Here is an 18,915-nt window from a genome sequence, read left to right as displayed (position 1 = left end):
CTTCTTTCTTTTCTCCTTTTCTTCCTTCCTCTTTCCTTCACTTTCTTCCTTTTTTTCTTTCTTTCTGAAATTGGAAATGATCTACTGATAATGTTTTATAACTGCTTATTTATTGATGCCTTGTGCGCAGTGTTCCATGTCATTTCTAAGATTCTGTAACATGACTTTTTGGTAATGAAAAAAATTACAAATGCCATATAACTCATTGTAGAAAAGTTAGAAAATATAGATAAATAAAACAAAAACACTCATCTCAGAAACTAAAAGTAACTACTGTTAATACCTTTCTGTATATCCTTTTAGTCCTTTTTATAGTTACAGATGTCCATGTACTTACTCATACTTTTAAATGAGATAAAGGCATATACAGTTGACCCTTGAACAAACTGAACGTTAGGGACGCCAAGCCCCCACACAATTAAAAATTTGTGTATAACTACTTTCTCTCTCTCTTTTTTTTTTTTTTTGAGATGGAGTCTTGCTCTGTTGCCCAGGCTGGAGTGCAGTGGCGCAATCTTGGGTCACTGCAACCTCTACCTCCCAGGTTTCAAGCGATTCTCCTGTCTCAGCCTCCTGAGTATCTGGGACTATAGGCATGTGCCACCATGCCCGGCTAATTTTTTTATTTTTAGTAGAGATGGGGTTTCACCACATTGGCCAGGCTGGTCTCGAACTCCTGACCTCAGGTGATCCACCCGCCTTGGCTTCCCAAAGTGCTGGGATCACAGGCATGAGCCACCGTGCCTGGCCTGTGTATAACTTTAGATTCTTCAAAAACTTAACTACTGATAGCCTACTGTTAACTGAAAGCCTTATTGATAAATAGTTGATTAACACATATTTTTAAATGTTATATGTATTGTACACTGTATTCTTACAGTAAAGTAAGCCAGAGAAAAGAAAATGTTATTAAGAAAATTATAAGAAAGTGAAAATATATTTACTATTCAGTAAGTAGAAGTCGATCACCATAAAGGTCTTCACGTTGAGTAAGCTGAGGAGTGGGAGGAGGAAGAGGAGGATTGTCTCAGGGGTAGCAGAGGCAGAAGAAAATCCTTGTATAAGTGTACTCATGCCGTTCAAACCCATGTTGTTCAAGGGTCATCTCTACACTTGTTCATTTGTTTAGCAAGTACTCACTGAGTGTTTGTTATGCTTGCATTATGGCTAAAAGTATAGACTTGGGAGTCAGATGGTCTGGATTCTGATCCCAGCTTTGCCATCTACTAATTATATGATTTTGGGCCGTTTGACCCCTCTGTGCCTTAGTTTCCTGATTTGTGAGATGAGATTAATTAGTAGTACCTATGTCTTAGGGTTATTGTTAGGAGTACCTCATGATTCATATAAAACACTTAAATCATTATGTGCCTGGCACATAGCAGTTACTAAACACGTGATTTTTTTCATTGTCATTATCATTTGCATTAGCCTACATAAATGAACAAAACAGACAAAAATCTTTTATTTATATTGTAGTAGGGGACAAGGTTAATAAGTACTTCAGTAAGAATAAAGTAGGAAAGAATATAAGGAGCACTGAAGCTAGTCAGTGATAATGATTTGCAGTTTTAAACAGGGTTGTCAGGAAAAGCCTCACTAACAAGGAAACATTTGAGCAAAGACCTGAAGAACATGGGGCAATCAGCCAGAAAGATATCTAAGGGAAAGTTATAACCAGTTAGAAATAATAAAGTGTAACTGCTTAAAGGTTTTGGGGTTGGAACATACCTGGCTCATTCAGGAAACTAACTGGAGTCCTGAGAGAGGGAAGAGTGGTGGTTGATGAGGTCAGAGAAGTAAGGTAGCAGAGGAATGGGAGGGCTGCTCGTGGGAGTTGAGATTGCCAGATTGTGTAGCATCTTACAAGACATTCTGTGGATTTTGGCTCTTACTCTGAATTGGGAAACTAATAGTAGGTTTTGAAACAGGGTGATATGATCTGGCATAAGTTTTAAAATTCACCCTGGCTACTTTGAAAGCAGACTGTAGGAAGGAAGGCAAGAGTGAAGACAGGGGGAGCAGTTAGGAGGCTATGGAAATAGTTGAGATGAGTGGTGATAGTAGCTTTACTGAGAATGGTTGCAAATAAAGGTGATCAGAAAGGGTCAGATTCTAGATATACTTTGAGGATACAGCCAGTATTTCCTGACTGACTAGATGTGAGTTGTAGGAGAGAGAGTAAAAAATGCCTTTAAATATTTTGACCTGGAGCAGTTGGAAGGATGGATTTGCTATCAAATAAGAGGGGGAAGATGGGAGAGAACAAGCTTGAGTGAGATGAGAGAAGACCAGGAGTTCAGTTTGGGACCTATTAAGTTTTAGCTATCTCTTAGACCTCAGAGGGGCAGTGGAGTAGGCAATTATGTGGAGTTCAGAAGAGGAGTCTGTGCTGGATATAGAAATGTAGGAAGGGTCAGCATATGGATTTCTTTAAAGCCATGAGATTGCATGAGATCACCTCAGGAATTAGAATAGCTAGAGAAGAGGAGAGTTGCAAAGATCCAAAGCTTCTATTGTTACAATCAGAGGGATGGGAAAGAACCAGCAAAGGTGACCATAAAGGGATTGCCAGAGTTGTAATAGGGAAGCTGTATGAATGTTAACACTTTCAAATTCAAGTGAAGAAAGAATTTCAAGGAAGAGAAAGTGATCAACTGTGACAGATGCACCTGCTTTTTTAACTAAGATAGGACAGAATTGAACATTAAACCTACTAAATATGGGATATTTTTAGCCATGACGTTTTTCAAGTAATTTTTTGGCACCAATTTCTTTTTATTCTCTTCTTTTGCACTCTTGATTATTTGGACTCTTAATTTTATATTCTATACATATATATATATATGTATGTAAAATATATAGGCAAGGATGAAAACACCCATATGTATAAGATATATGTATTCATATGTAAGATATATGTGTGTATATGTTATATATATATATATGTGTGTGTGTGTGTGTATTTAGACCTTTTGGTGCTCTGTTCATTTTTTTTTCCTGCAATCTTTTTTCTCTCTCTAAGGCTAGATAATTTCTGTTGATCTATCTTCAAGTTCTGTCTTTCTTCTGCCATCTTCATTTTGCTATTGAACCCATCCTGGGAGTTTTTAATTTCGGATATTATATTTTTCAGGTCTAAAATTACTAGTGAGTTTTTTTTTATAGTTTGCATTTCTCTATTGAAGATTCCAATCTTTTTAGTAATTTCCAGTGTGTTTGCCTTTATGTCATGTACTATAGTTACAGTGCCTCTCTGATAGTTCCAGCTATCAGACATCGAAGTTATCTGATTATTGGCATCTGATGATTATCTTTTCCTTGAGAATTGGTTACATTTTCAGTTTTATTTGTTTTCGTATGTCAAGTAATTTTGGATTGTATTTTTGACATTGTGATTATTATATAATCTCTGGATCTTGTTATAATCCTCTGGAAAATGTTGACATTTTGTGTTAGTGTACAACCTAGTTAAGTTATGAATCTAAGTAGTGTTTGCCTTCTGTGGATGGTGGTTCAGATTTCAGTTCAGCTCTTTAAACCTTTGGTATGTAAGTTTGAGTTTGTTTTACACGTGAATATTACCGGGGTTAGTTTGAGACTTGCGCAGGTGGTTCATATTAGTTCATGTGGCTAAGACCTTTGCTACTTTGGTTTGGGTTAGTTTCACATATGTGAAGCTTGTATTAGACTGAGATTTGGACAGGTTCATATACAGAATTAAGAGATATCCCCTTCTCCAGCTCTTTCCCTGCCAGGGTTTTCTCACATACATTCTGGCCTTCATGAACTCCATTTACTGGTTCCTTGGCCGGAAATACGGAGTTTTTCTCAGGGTTTTAGCTGCCTGTGCAACTGTGCTCCATGTTCCTCTGCTCTGCTCCATGGTGAGGCCCTTGCTCAGGGCAGAGCCATGTATAGTAGTTTTCTATGTCTGTATAACAAACGTAGTGGCTTGAAACAACACATAGCTGTTATCTCTGAGTTTCTCTGGGTCTGGAGTCTAGGTATGGGTTAATTGAGTCCTCTGCTTAAGGTTTTAAAATATTGCAAGATGTTGTTTTGGGACTATGGTATCTGAAACTTGACTGATGGAGGATCCATTTTCCTTGGCAGAATTTAGCTCTTTGTGGCTGTGGGATGGAAGGCTTCAGTTTTTTGTTGATTTCTGACTAGAGCTGCCCTCAGCTTATAAATATCATCTTCAGTTCCTTGCCTAATGGGCTTCCCAACATAGACAACCATAACATGGCAGCTTTCTTCTTCAAAAGAAGAGAGAAACTGCAGCAAGATGGTCACTAAAGTCTTATGTATATAACATACACATTGTACACAGAATCAAGTATATTTTATTACCTTTGCCATATTTTATTGTTTAGAAACTAGTTGCAAGTCATGCCCATGCTCAAGGGCAAGAACATTAGAAATGGGAGATTATGGTGGTGGGGTGGAATGGGGTGGGCACAACATGTGAGAAAAACAAACGTCATGGAAAACTCACTCTTGTGCAGGTCACTTCTCCAAATTGTGACCCCTTCTACTGTTTGCCTGCTTTGCTTACTTTTCAAAATCTCGGGTAGATCTTTTTTATATTTTGTTCAGAAGTTTTATTTGGGTTGAAGAGGGCTTATGCCACCATGGAACTAAAACTTTCACTGAAATTAGTAATAAAGAAGTAACTTCAGAGCAATTTTTATAGAATAATGTGGGCAGAAGCTTGATAGGAATGAGAGAGCATGAATGACTGGGAATGGGAGACAGTGAGTAGGAACAGTATGATTCTTTGCTGTAAGCAGAGCAGATAAATGGAGCAGTAAGTGGTGGACAATGTGGAGTCAAGAGAAGGTTTTGTAACTTGCTTTTCTATCTTTAAAAAAATTGTAGTATCCATTTTCAATGTCAGCAGAATCATTTATCTGACATCATTTAAGATAGCTGAATAGAGGCCGATGTGGTGGCCCACTCCTGTAATCCCAGCACTTTGGGAAGCTGAGATGGGCAGAACACAAGGTCAGGAGTTTGAGACCAGCCTGGCCAACATAGTGAAACCCTGTCTCTACTAAAAATACAAAAATTAGCCGGGTGTGGTGGCACACACTTGTAATCTCAGCTACTTGGGAGACTGAGGCAGGAGAATCGCTTGAACCCGGGAGGTGGAGGTTGCAGTGAGCCGAGACCACGCCATTGCACTCCAGCCTGGGTGACAGAGTGAGAATCCGTCTCAAAAAAAAAAAAAAAAGATAACTGAATAGTATTCCATTCTGTGCATATACCAGAATTTGCTTCACTGTTTCTCACTGGCTATATTTAATTGTAAGTGACTCTACAATGAATAGCCTTATCTCTGCATTTTCTCAAACATCCTTTATTTTCTCACAGGCAAATTCCCCAAGGTACAAGTTATTAGGTCAGAAAGTATGAATATTTTAAAAGGTATTTGCTACTGCTGGGGATTGTTCCTATGAAAGAGAGGAATGAATCACTGGAGGAAACAATTTCAATCCTCCACGACTTAAGTTGCTTTAGCTTAAATGTGTATTCTTAGTACTAGCTACAGTTGCTTAAAAAGTGAAGAAAGAGAACTAATATTGGGATGCAGTAGACAAAGAAGGATGGATGTAGAAGAGAAGGCAATTTGATCTATCTAACATTGATTTTTTTCATTGTAATGGAAAGTACATAGGGCCTGAGTTTAAAATGTAGGCGGAGGATTGGCTGAAGTTATTTACCATGGGCAACTTAGTTGGACAGAGAAGGAAGTGAAGGCAACAAGGGGGTAATTGAGGAAAAGGGAAAGCGCTCTGCATCCATCTTCATCTTAGGTCTCATTTGTATATTTTTATTTATTTTTGGTCTCATATATATATATATATATATATATATATATATATGCTTTGAAATAACTATAGGTTTACAATAAGTAGCAAAGATAGTTCACAGAGGTCCTGTGTACCCTTCACCTGTTTCTCCCAGTGCTTACATCTACATAATATAGTACAATACCAAAACCAAGAATTTGACTTTGATATGATGTGTGTGTATAGTGCTGTGACAGCTCTCATATTTTTAAATATTAATTCTTATTTATTTTTAAACGGTAATTGACAAACGTAGGAAAATTTTTCTTCACTGTTCTGTTACTTCATTTTCTTCATAGCCTTTCTATGTTTGAAATTAGTATTTTTGATTGTGTGCTTTCCTACTAATTCATCTCTTTTTCTCTTTATTATGTGTAAAATTTTCAGTTTATTTTTAAATTCCTTGAAATTTGTAGCATGCTGATCACACCTTAAGATTTCAACGCTAATGCTAATAATGGCTTTATCTTTCTTTTAAAGGTTTTCAGATATTTAAGTAGAGATTTGGGAGGAAGTTGAATGTTGGGGTTTGTCGCCATACTATCTTGATTTCTCTTAGGATATTTTAAAAAGGTTAATTTCAGTTAATTTTTTTTCCAAAATAAAATGGCTTCTTTACCCCAAAGTGTAAAAAAATGTATTATCTATTTTTATAAAGAATAATTTTTATGGTAGCTAAGAATATGGTAACAATGAAAAAATACAATTTAGTGCCTGCCCTTTTAAAACTTAAAGCTATCAGTTTGGTTAAAAGAGATGTTAATAAAATATCCAAATACTTTTTAGCTTTTTCTGCTTTTAGATTTGTAAAAACTGTTCATGAATTCATCTGTTTATTAAGTCTCAGTATCTAAGAGAGGTTCAAACTTGAAGTTTCTGGTTGCATTTTCCCTAAAAGAATTCATAGAAGATTCTTAAAAGTGGAAAAACTCAGATGATATACATTTAATTGGGTGTCATTTCCAAAAAAGCTCGGTTTTATCTACTTGTGAAACTGTTGAAGCAGTTAATTCCCTTTATCATGATCTCTGCTGTTGAAGGAAACTAGTTTGTTGTCATCTCAGTGGTTCTGAACCTTGGCTGCATGTTAGAATCACCAGGGGAATTAAAAAAAAAATACCTCTCTCTTGAGGGGGAACCCACTCTCTCAAGATTTGATTTAATTGTTGTGTGGTGGGGCTTTGGCTTTGGCATTTTTTCTCATAAAGCTTCTAGATGATTCTTTTGTGCAGCAAGGATTGAATACCACTGAGCTGTGGTATCCACAGTAGCTGGTTTGTCATTTACTTTCATCTTGCAGTTTCAAACAGGGCTTGAAAATGTATATACTCATCCCTAGCTTGTGACAAAAGTTTAACATTTTGCCCATCCTTAGTCTTTACATTCACCAATCAAACCTATTCTCTTTACTATAGAATTCAACTCTTTACTTTTATCTTCTCTTTTGTATTATTCCACTTTTTATTACACACAGAGGCTTACAATGTTACCGATTCACTACCAATTTCAAATACTTTAAGTGGAAAAATTATTGAAATTTACTTATTCAGGGAATGAGAACATATAATCTAAATTACTTATCCCCTTTATTTTGTTTATCCCTGTATTCTGCCTTTTGGTTATTCATCCATATTTCTCTGAAAAGTGGGCAAAGAGAAGGAGCGATAGAAAATCAAGTCAGGATTTGTTGAGAAAAGAGGGTGAAATTAGATTTAAGGACTATTTTAATTTATATCCCTCCTTCTGCCACTGTCCTAGTTAGCAAGCCAGCATTGTATACGAATTCTGAAATATAATTGTTTTAAATTAATACTTTTTTGGGTGTGTTCCCTTTCAAGGAACTTTTCATTTTGTAAACATGCAGTTCTGGTGGCTTCTTAACTTAAAAATTTGGAAGAATTTGGAAGTCACATTGGTTAGAAGTATTTTACTTGAAACCTTAACTATATTGCTCATAACATGCAGCCTCATCAAAATGCTATCAGTTGGTGTGAGAAGTATTAATAAACTAATAGGGGGACTGCATTTAACTAAATTATGTTGTGAGCATCATTTAAGATCTTGACTGGTGCAATGTTACGTAGCGTTAAAAAAAAAAAAAGAACCATTGTTTTTTCCCCAGGCTACACCTGAAAATGAAGAGGGCAACATTCTTAAAGTAAATTTTTTAATTTTTATTTTTTAGGTGATTCGGTCTGGGCAAAAATTAAGGAAAAAGTCTGCTGACACAGGCGAGAAACGTGGAGGCTGGTTTAGTGGGTTTTGGGGTAAGAAAGAGTCTAAGAAAAAGGACGAAGAATCATTGATTCCTGAAAGTAAGTTCCAAGTCAAATAATTTATTGTACAGTGTTAAGTTAAAAAAAAACTATGTAAATTATATCTTCCCTGTTGAATTTTATTTTGAAATACATTTGAAATAAATTACCTCAGTATAGTAAATATATAAGCAAATACATCAGGCTGGAATATTCCTATGTTTATCTAAAATAAAACTTAGACTAAAATAAAACATTGATTTTTTTGTTTGTGAAATAATATTTATGTCAAATTTAAAATGTTTAAATTTAAAGATCTCAACATTTAGCATTTTTTGTTACCTTTTGCATAGATATTCAATTACAAGTTTCACTTAAGTTTTAAAATACTTAGGGAATTCTAAAACCCATATGTTAGAACTGAATTTCCTTAATGGTGTCTCTTTGCCTTTTCTTGACCTTAGCAAGCAAATAGAATATGTTTGGTCAAAGTTGTAGTATATTAGAGGATATTACCTGGCTAATTTTGCTTTAGCATTTGTGTCTGTTGATTTTAGGATACTTGTTAGTTTGGTTAGTCTTTTTAGTTATATTTGTAAAATGGAAGCAATTAATTTCTTAAAATGTTGTTTTTTCATAGCTATTGATGACCTTATGACTCCAGAGGAAAAAGATAAACTCTTCACTGCCATTGGTTATAGTGAGAGTACCCACAACCTAACTTTACCTAAGCAGGTAATTATTTAAGTGGTTTAAAGGAATTTTGTCTCATTGTACTATATTAGATTGAATTGGATTAGAGTTACTGATTTTTTTAAGTAATAAAAATGTTATTAATTCCACTCTGCTACTTAATGGTTGAATGTTTCAGTCAGGTTTTACCAATTAAAATTCTCTCTCCAACTTTATTTTATTTGATTTTTTGAGATGGAGTCTCGCTCTGTCACCCAGGCTGGAGTGCAGTGGCGTGATCTTGGTTCACTGCAACCTCTGCCTCCTGGGTTCAAGTGATTCTCCTGCCTCAGCCTCCTGAGTAGCTGGGATTACAGGCATCTGCCACCCTGCCTGGCTAATTTTTGTGTTTTTAGTGGAGATGAGGTTTTGCCATGTTGACCAGGCTGGTCTGAAATTCCTGACCTCAGGTGACCTGCCTTCCTCGGCCTCCCAAAGTGCTGGGATTACACGGGTGAGCCACCGTGCCCAGCCTCCAACTTTAGATTTAAGTAGTTTTAGTGAACATAAGAATAACCTGACAGAAGTACTTATTATAGTGCTAAATTGAATCTTAAAAAAATTTTATCTTAAAAAATTTTTTTCAACTTGTGAAGCATAACATATATAAAAGAGTAAGCAAAACCAAAATGTACTGCCTATTTGATTGACTGAAAAGGGAACAGGTGTGCAATTATTATCAAGGTCAAGATTTAGAATATTGCTGTCACCTTAGAAGTCCCTACATCCCCCATCATTGCTTCTCCAAAGGTAACCGTTACCTTGATTTTTATGGTAATCATATCTTTTATTTCTTTTTGTTTTTTACTACCAATACTGTTATTTTGTTTTGCATATTTTAATCTTTCTATAAATGGCCTTATAAAATATATATTTTCTGTTTCTAGTGTTGTTCTTGTGAGATTCATTCCTGTTGTTGCAGTAGATGTATTTTACTAACTTTCATTGCTGTATGGGATTCAGTTATTTGAAAATACCACATCTTATTTATTTGTACTGTTGTTGATGAACATTTGGGTTGTTTCTTGTTTATCATGAATAATGCTGCTCTGAACTTGTGTCTTTTAGTGTGGATGTGTAAGATAACGTTTACTGAGGAGTGGAATTGCTGAGTCATAGGATATGAGTATATTAAATAGTTTTCCAATGTGGAAAATACTTCCGCTAGCAGTATGCGAGGATAATTATTGCTTCACATCTTCACCAGCACTTGGCATTATCAATCTTTTAAATTTTAGCCATTCTAAATGGGGATGGATAGTAGTAGTATTAGGTTGGTGCAAAAGTAATTGTAATATTACGGTTTTAATTTGCATTTCCTGGATGACTAAAGAGGTTTTGCACTTATTATGTATGTATTGGTCTTTGGTCTTTAGATATGCTATTTTGTGAAAGTGGGTTTTGAGTCTCTTCTTCATTATTAGGTTGTCTTTTTTTCTTATTGGTTTGTAGGAATTCTTTATATATTCTGGATATGAGGCCTTTGCTAGTTGGATGTTAATATCTTCTCCTACAACGTGGGTTGGCTTTTCATTTTTAGTTGTGTTGCAAGTCTGTCTGCCCACAATGTAAAAGTACATTTTCATTCTCTGTTTTTTTTTTTTTTCTTTTGAGACAGGGTCTTACTCTCCCAGGCAGGAGTGCAGTGGCACGATCTTGGCTTACTGCAACCTCTGCCTCCTGGGTTCAAGTGAGTCTCCTGCCTCAGCCACCTGAGTAGCTGGAATTACAGGCATGTGCCACCATGCCCAGCTAATTTTTTGTATTTTTTTTTTTTTTTGTAGAGACAGGGTTTTGCCACATTGCCCAGGCTGGTCTCAAACTCCTGAGCTCAAGCGACCTGCTTGCCTTGGCCTCCCAAAGTGCTGGGATTACAGGCGTGAGCCACCACTCCCATCCCCATTTTCATTCATTAATAATAAATTTTGATGGCTAGACTTATTTTTAATATTTATTTTCTTTATTAATCTTTTCCTTTTTGGCTAATGCTTTTTTGGTGTCCTGTTTAAAAATCTTTCCTCATTGCAAGGTCATGAAACTATGCTTCTAGAAGTTTTATGTTGTCTTACTTTATGTATTTAGATTTATGGTCTGTCTAAAATTGATTTTTGTGTATGGTGTGAAGTTGGGGTTAAGATTCAATTTTTGTCCATATAGCTGTCTCCTTACATAGTACCGGTTGCCTTTGCCACTGCTCTCCATTTACCTCTTTATCATCAGTTAAGTGTCCATATTTGTGGAATTCCTGCTTTATTCCATTGGCCATTTGTCTTTGTAGTATTCTGTCTTAGTTACTGTAACTTTGTAATCAGTCCTTTGACCTTGTTGTAGAAATCTTTAAACTCTCGTGTTCTTTATGATTACCTTTTCTATTCTTGGTCCTTAAAATTTCCATATAAATTTTAGAATCAGCTGTTCAGTTTCTATAAAAACTTGAGATTTTCATTGGGATTTTATTGACTCTATAAATTAATTTGGGGAGAATTTATGTCTTTATAGTATTGAGTCTTTTAACCTATAAATATAGCACATGGCTCCATTTATTTACCTCTTTTTCATTCCTCTAATAATGTTTTATAATTTTATCTGTAGAAGTTGAACATCTTTTGTTGGATTGGTATAAGTGTCTTTAAAATTTGGTTGAGGCAGAATTTACATACAATAAAGTTCACAGATCTTAAATTTTATTTGATGAATTTGGACAATTGAATACACCTATGTGGTGATCAACAAAAACAAGATAGAGAATATTTCCATCCTTCCAAAAAGTTCCCTTGTAACCCTTTCCAGTCATTTTTCTTCTTTTGCCTTGCAAAACAAACACTTTATAACTTATGTCACCGTGATTACTTTTTCCAGTTCATGCATTGTTTTGTTTCTATCTTCTTTTGCTCAAAATAGTGTTTTTGATATTCATCCATGTTGAGTATGTGTCTGTAGATTGTTCCTTTTCATTGCTGAATAGTATTTCATTGTATGAATATACCATAATTTTTTATCTATTTCCTGTTGATATGTATTTTTTTGTTTCTGGTTTTGGCTATTACAGATAACGCTGCTATGAACATACTTGTACAAGTCTTTGGTGGAGATATGTTTTTACTTCTCTTGAGTTAAATACCTGGGAGTAGAGTTGCTGGGTCATAGGGTAAATATGTATAACTTTTCTAAAAACTGGCAAACACTTCTCCAAAAGTTGTAATATTTTATATTCCTACCACTGGTTCCAGTTGCTACATATTCTTGACCACATTTGATATTGCCAGGCTTTTTAATTTTAGCCATTTTAGCGGATTTGATATGTTCCTCAACTGTGGTTTTAATTTGCATTTTCCTAATGACTAATGATGTTGATATGGTTAGGTTTTTGTGTCGTCTCCCAGATCTCATCTTGAATTGTAATCCCCATAATCTGCCCCTCACCACCATCAAGGGAGAGACCAAGTGGTAATAATTGAATCATGGGGTTGGTTTCTCCGATACTGTTGTCGTGATAGTGAGTTAATTCTCATGAGATCTGATGGTTTTATACATGGGAGTTCCCCTGCACAAGCTCTCTTGCCTGCTATGTAAGAAGTGTCTTTGCTCTTCCCTTGCCTTCTGCCATGATTGTGAGGCCTCCCCAGCCATGTGGAACTGTGAGTCCATTAAACCTCTTTCTTTGATAAATTACCCAGTCTCAGGTATGTCTTTATTAGCAGCATGAGAATGGACTAATACACTTGATTATTATAGTTTTATAAGTCTTAAAGTAAGACCTCTGACTTGGTTTTCTTTTTTTTTTTTAAGAGTGTTTTGGCTATTTTAGGCCTTTTCCACTTATATATACCTTTTAGAATAATCTTATCAGTGTTTTCAAAAGTACATGCTGCTTCTGTTAGAGATTACATTGAATCTGTAAATTATTATGGGGAGAATTGTAATTTTAGCAATATCGAATATTCCAGTCACATAATTCCTTTCTTTGTCTTTGACCATCTGTCAGTAATTTTCGTTCTACCTGAACAATACCAATTATATTATTTTGTTGAATGAAGTTCTGCTGGTGATGAGTTTTTAAATTTTTTTTTGTCTTTCTGAAAATATCTCTATTTTTCCTTATTTCTTGAAGGATACTTTTGTGTATAGAATTCCAGGTTGTTAATGATTTTCTGAGTTTTGAAGGTATAATTTCATTGTTGTTTGGCCTGCATTTTCTTTTGTGTATTCAGCTGTTAGTCTTACGGTATCACTTTGAAGGTAATTTCCACCCATCTCTCTCATTTTTCTATTTTTAAGAAAATCTCTTTACCTTAGATTTTCAGTAATTTTACTGTGATGTGACTAGGTATGTATTCATTTTTGTTTATACTGTTTGGACTTCTTACTGTTTGGACATCTTGAGGTTTCATCAATTTGGGAAAAAAATCCTCACCTCCTAGTTTTATTTCCCATCATTCTTTTATCCTTTATCCTTTGGCTCTTCTAATGTACATAGTGGGATCTTTTCATAATATCTCATGTGTGTCTTATTTTCTCTGAGGTATTTCCAAGTTCTGTATCTGTTTATTCTTTGGTTAGTTTCCTCTAATTCTCTCTTCAGCTCTTTGTATATTACTGTTAAACTCATTTATTGAATTCTTAATTGGCTTTTGTATATTTCAGTTCTTGAATTTCTATGTGGTTCTTTTTTTATAGCTTCCAAATTCTTTGCTAACATGCTCTGTTTTGTCTTTTATGTCTTTGACCCTAATAAATCTAGTAGTCTGAGTAAGTCTAAAATTAGACACTTGATGTCTAGAGCTCCTGTGAATCTATTTTCTGTTGTTTCTGCTGGTTTTTGTTCCAATTTGTCATGAATCTAGTGAGCCTGTGTGTGTGTGTGTGTACCGGTGTGTGTGTGTGTGTATGTGTGTGTGTGAGTGTGTGTATGAGTGTGTGTATGTGTATACGTGCACCAATCAGTGTTACTGTAGGTATTGAGATGATTTGATGCTGTGCTGCAGATCATGGGAGTCTGCCTGCTTCCAGTTCACCTTTACTCTTATGATATAGCCCTTTAGGGTCCCAGGCAAAAGAATGTGTTTTAGCAGTGCTTTTACCCTTTGGTGGGAACTGATTTCCAATTTTGACCCTGCTAGCCTAGCTTCACAGCCTCTAGGCTGTCCCCTTTGAAATTTCCAAATACCTCTAGGAGAAACAGGTCCCCAAATTCCAGGATCATCTCCCTGGTTCTCTGTTTTACCTCCAGTCTTGACTCAGTAATTTTGGGGTCAGGATTTATTTTCTCAGTGTCTTACTAACTCTGCACAGAAATCAAGCAGATGTTCTGTATAGGTTTCTTTCCTTCAGCCACAGGTTTATTCTGAAATACTTAGTTTGTTTCAGAAAAAGCTGCTGAATTGAATCTTTATGCCACAAAATGCTTTGTAATTGTTTCATTGTTATAACCTTTAAAACTAAGAGAGGGCTGGGTACGGTGGCTCACACCTTTAATCCTAGCACTCTGGGAGGCTGAGGTGGGCAGATCACCTGAGGTCAGGAGTTCGAGACCAGTCTGGCCAACATGGTGAAACCCCATCTCTACTAAAAACACAAAACTTAGCTTGGCATGGTGGCGGGCACCTGTGATCCCAGCTACTCAGGAGGCTGAGGCAGGAGGATCGCTTGAACCCAGGAGGTGGAGGTTGCAGTGAGCTGTGATTGTGCCACTGCACTCCAGCCTGGCAATAGAGCAAGACTCTGTCACAAAAATAAAATAAAACTTAAGAGAAATGAATTTCTAGATCTTTTGTAAGCATCCTATTTGAGTGGACAATTTTATATTGAATTTTGTAATTTATAGTGAATAAATTTGTAAATGAAGAATTTTTCCTTTATGGTGAGCATATGGATGCCAGAACCTGCCATGCTGTATTTGTTAGGTTGCCTTATAATTCAGCAAATTTAAATAAGAAATTATTAAAGAAAGTAATAATTATTTAAACTTTAACAATTTTAATTTCATTCTTTCTGTATAGTATGTTGCCCATATAATGACCCTGAAGTTAGTAAGCACCTCTGTTACGATAAGAGAAAGCAAGAATATTCCAGAAATACTGAAAATTCAGATAATTGGCCTGGGCACTCAAGTATCTCAGCGACCAGGAGCACAAGCACTTAAGTAAGTTTTTAAAAACTTATTTCAATTTTTACTTTTAGTTATAGTTTTAGGCAAAAAATGTGTGTTATTCAGGTTTAAAAATGATTAGTGCCAGCTCTTTAATTTCTTTTCCTTGTATATGTCAAGATAGCCTTTTTATATTTGCTCTTGTTTTGTTATGGAGCTGTGTGGGTACTTCATCATTTGTTCTGCCCTCCCTCCTTTCCTTTGTGAATATTTATTGGATAGTATTTAATTTATAGGCTCAATACTGTAAAAGCTGTGGACAAGTACAGTAAGTTTTTGTTTTTAAGAAATGTATGCTATAGCTGATAAAAGATATACAAAAAATTAATAATTCAAGAACTATATAACATTAGACAGCTCTAAGGTAAGAAGGTATTGTAAAATTAAATGCCTCATAGTTAATGCTACACGAGCTTAGTTGTGGAAGAGAATAACTGAGCTAGGAGAAGGCCTAGGATAGCTGAATGGAAATGACTAGGAGAAGTTGGAATGGAGTAAGAGGGTGTTAAGAGTGACATAGAAATAGGGAGAGGAGTTCATCCATGTCGTGTGATCTTTTATTCATACAACAGTGATCAGAACTTTTACAGTATTCTGAAGTTGGCTAAAGTGAGTTTTTCACGTAGATGAAAGGAGTTAATTAAAACAACAAGAGCAGCAAACCAGATTGTGTGTGAGCAATTGAATGCCTGGCTAAGGAGGTTGAGCTTCAGCTCTGGATAATGTGCATGGATGGTCCTGGTTCTCAAAGACGTTTTTAAAGGGAAATTTGTATTTTAGTCCATTAGATTACAAAAGACCTTGTCTGCATCTTTCCTTGTTCTTCATTGGATTATAGGGTAGAAGCGAAATTAGAACACTGGTATATAACAGGTTTGAGACAGCAGGATATTGTGCCATCACTTGTGGCTTCAATTGGTGACACTACATCATCCTTGCTTAAAATTAAATTTGAAACCAATCCGGAGGATAGTCCTGCTGACCAGACTCTGATTGTTCAGTCCCAGCCTGTGGAGGTCATCTATGATGCTGTAAGTGCAAGGAGAAAGTAACTCTTTATTTAAATCATCTTATACTTCTGACATACTGTTTTCTTATTTCTCCTCTTTCATATTTAACATTTATTTACTTAATAAGTAAGTTTCCTAATAGGTTTTTCTTGTTTCAAAAGCAGTATATGTTCAGCAGCTAATTTTGATTTTTTTCATATGCAATACATTTTTCCCTACTCCAAGGTTTATTTATCTATGCCTTTGTTAAATTTAAAAAAATCTAATATACTTTTAAAAATTCTTGTTTATTTGCCAACTACTTCCAAATTGTTACACGTTTACTTCCTACTCCAGTTCTTTTTTGTTTGTTTTCTCTTTTCTTTCAATGTTTGGAACAAATTCAAAGAGCTTTAGGAGTGATTGAAAGAATTTTAAATATTGTTCACAAGGGAAAAAAGCATTGATGTTTAGATGTTATTGGAAGATCTGGCTCAGGTTCTGTATCTATGACTTTACCTTTTATTCATGCTATCTTATCCATCATCTCAAGTTAGTCATCAGTATGGATATGGTTCACTACTCATTGCATCACTTGTAGGTTCGCCCCACCTTGTTGAGATCCCTGATGTAATTTTACTTTACGATTGAAAGCTAAATAAAGTGTGTGTGTGTGAGTGGGGGGACAGCATATAAAGACTGCAGAACTCCTTATATTTTATAATTAAAAAATTTTAATTGTGGTAAAATACACATAACTCAATTTAACATCTTAACTGTTTTTAAGTTTATAGTTCAGTAGTGTTAAGTACATTCACATGGTTGAACAGCCAGTCTCCAGAACTGTTTTCATCTTGGAAAATCTCTGATTTTTTAAAAGTTTAAATTTGGCATGTAGGTAAGAGCTGAATGGCTTTCTTCATCTTAATTTTCTAAACTTCAAAGTGCAAGGGAATCTAATTACAGGGTAGAGAAGTAGTGTTTCATCTTCTGACTAATTGGAGGCTAAAACTAGAAGTAATGTCTGCTGCTACATCCATATGACGCTGTAGAACATACTTTACACCTTAATGATATGTGCACATTTGTTGCCTCTCCAGTAAGCTTGCTTAGGCTCTTCCTTTCTCCAGGTTCTCTTTTACTCCAAAGGGAGATGTAGTAGGACAGAATATCTTAGGAGTTCCACAGTTCAAAGCTACAGCTGTTTAGAATTGAGGTGAAACTTTGAAGTTTACAATATGGAAAGAACCATGTGTAACTTGGTTATGTTAAAAAATTTTCTTATAGAAAACTGTCAATGCAGTGGTTGAATTCTTTCAATCAAATAAGGGATTGGATCTTGAGCAAATAACATCAGCAACATTGATGAAGCTGGAAGAAATTAAGGAGAGAACAGCTACAGGTGAAGAATTTGAGTGTCTACATAAGCATCAGCTAAGCTTAAAAATTTTGCCTACTCTAATGTAAACATTGTATTCAAAATATTATGTTGCTTTTTTTCTTTATTTTAAACTCAGGCTGTATTACAGTATAGAGTGGACATGGCTTTCTCAAAATCAAATATACCTAATAGACTGGGTGAGAAAGAGCATAATATGGGGCACAGATGATTCTTCCTGCCATTACAGTTAAGAACTCCTGCTTCAGAATGAGCTTGAGATGGAAAACAACCCTCCATCTCAGTTCTTAAGAAACTGTTAATCACACTGTGTGTGAATATAGTTTGAAAGATACTTACTTTTGTATAACATGACCTCTAAACTCAAGCCAACTATTTTATCCAGTTCCTTAACCAAGGAAATAATAAATTCTTCTATCCCTACATAAAATACTAGCTATGTTGGGTTTAATATACTGTGCTATAATAAGATTGTTTACCATTGACTATATGCAGTTTTCACCTTACATGCTGAATTGAGAATCTAATTTGTGAGAAAAAGTAATACTCCTTTGTAATAATTTTCTTTTTTTTATTTTTTATTTTATTTTATTTTATTTTTTGAGATGGAGTCTTGCTCTTTTGCCCAGGCTGGAGTGCAGTGGCACAATCTCAGCTCACTGCAAGCTCCGCCTCCTGGGTTCACGCCATTCTCCTGCCTCAGCCTCCCAAGTAGCTGGGGCTGCAGGCGCCCGCCACCACGCCCGGCTAATTTTTTTTTGTATTTTTAGTACAGACGGGGTTTCACCGTGTTAGCCAGGATGGTCTCGATCTCCTGACCTCGTGATCTGCCTGTCTCGGCCTCCCAAAGTGCTGGGATGACAGGCGTGAGCCACTGCGTCCGACCTGTAATACTTTTCAAGTAAAACTCTTATTCTAGTTGTTAATAATATGGTTACATATTTCAACTTGACCATCTAATCTGTCATTATTTCTTACGTCTTTAGGACTTACACATATTATTGAAACTCGAAAAGTCCTTGATTTAAGGATAAATCTGAAGCCTTCTTATCTAGTAGTTCCACAGACAGGTTTCCACCATGAAAAGTCAGATCTTCTGATTTTAGATTTTGGTACATTTCAGGTAGGTATATATGCATTTTTTTGTCTGCCCATCTTTGACCTGCTTGCTAGCTAACTCTCCAACAGTTTGCTGTTTTTTTCTTCAGAGTTCACTAAACTAAATGTAGACTTATTTTTTAGCCTGTGTTTCAAGCCTTGCTTGGAGTATTTTATATATGTTTTATGACTATTAAAACAAAAAACCTCCAAATTTTCTGTAGTGGTAGGGTGATTTGACAGTAAGGACTGGATTACATCTGCCTTTTCCTAATTAGAAAGAAGCATTCGTAGTTTTCATAGTTTCCAGGGCTTAATTATACAGTGTTATTTGTTGCTTATATATTTGACAATAGGAAATTGTACATATATGAATACATATTTGTTAAACCACTGTCAGTAACTAAGTAGAGCAAGACAACTTTTGGATTTTAGA

At 35.5% G+C, this 18,915-nt stretch overlaps 1 protein-coding gene and 1 long non-coding RNA gene across 6 annotated transcripts in view; one reads left to right on the top strand and one right to left on the bottom strand.

The window, feature by feature from the left end:
• VPS13C (vacuolar protein sorting 13 homolog C) overlaps nt 1-18,915 on the top strand; it is a 201,496-nt gene that overhangs the window by 60,068 nt on the left and 122,513 nt on the right. For all 5 annotated transcript variants that reach the window (XR_010131001.1, XM_055364235.2, XM_031002250.3 and 2 more), the window contains 6 exons: nt 8,044-8,173; nt 8,754-8,848; nt 14,845-14,987; nt 15,832-16,024; nt 17,270-17,384; nt 18,368-18,504. Coding sequence is in view for 4 of the 5 variants with exons in the window: in XM_055364235.2 (XP_055220210.2) it covers nt 8,044-8,173; nt 8,754-8,848; nt 14,845-14,987; nt 15,832-16,024; nt 17,270-17,384; nt 18,368-18,504 (813 nt within the window). In the remaining variant the exon portion in view is untranslated. The remainder of the gene's footprint in view (nt 1-8,043; nt 8,174-8,753; nt 8,849-14,844; nt 14,988-15,831; nt 16,025-17,269; nt 17,385-18,367; nt 18,505-18,915) is intronic.
• Nucleotides 1-18,915, bottom strand: part of LOC129527290 (uncharacterized) — a 135,013-nt gene that overhangs the window by 20,591 nt on the left and 95,507 nt on the right. The gene's annotated exons all lie outside the window — the stretch shown is intronic.

This window comes from Gorilla gorilla, chromosome 16 (assembly GCF_029281585.2).
Source record: "Gorilla gorilla gorilla isolate KB3781 chromosome 16, NHGRI_mGorGor1-v2.1_pri, whole genome shotgun sequence".
NCBI classification, from domain to species: domain Eukaryota; kingdom Metazoa; phylum Chordata; class Mammalia; order Primates; family Hominidae; genus Gorilla; species Gorilla gorilla.
Note: the sequence above shows the minus strand (reverse complement) of the source record. Positions and strands in the feature narration are given on the sequence as shown.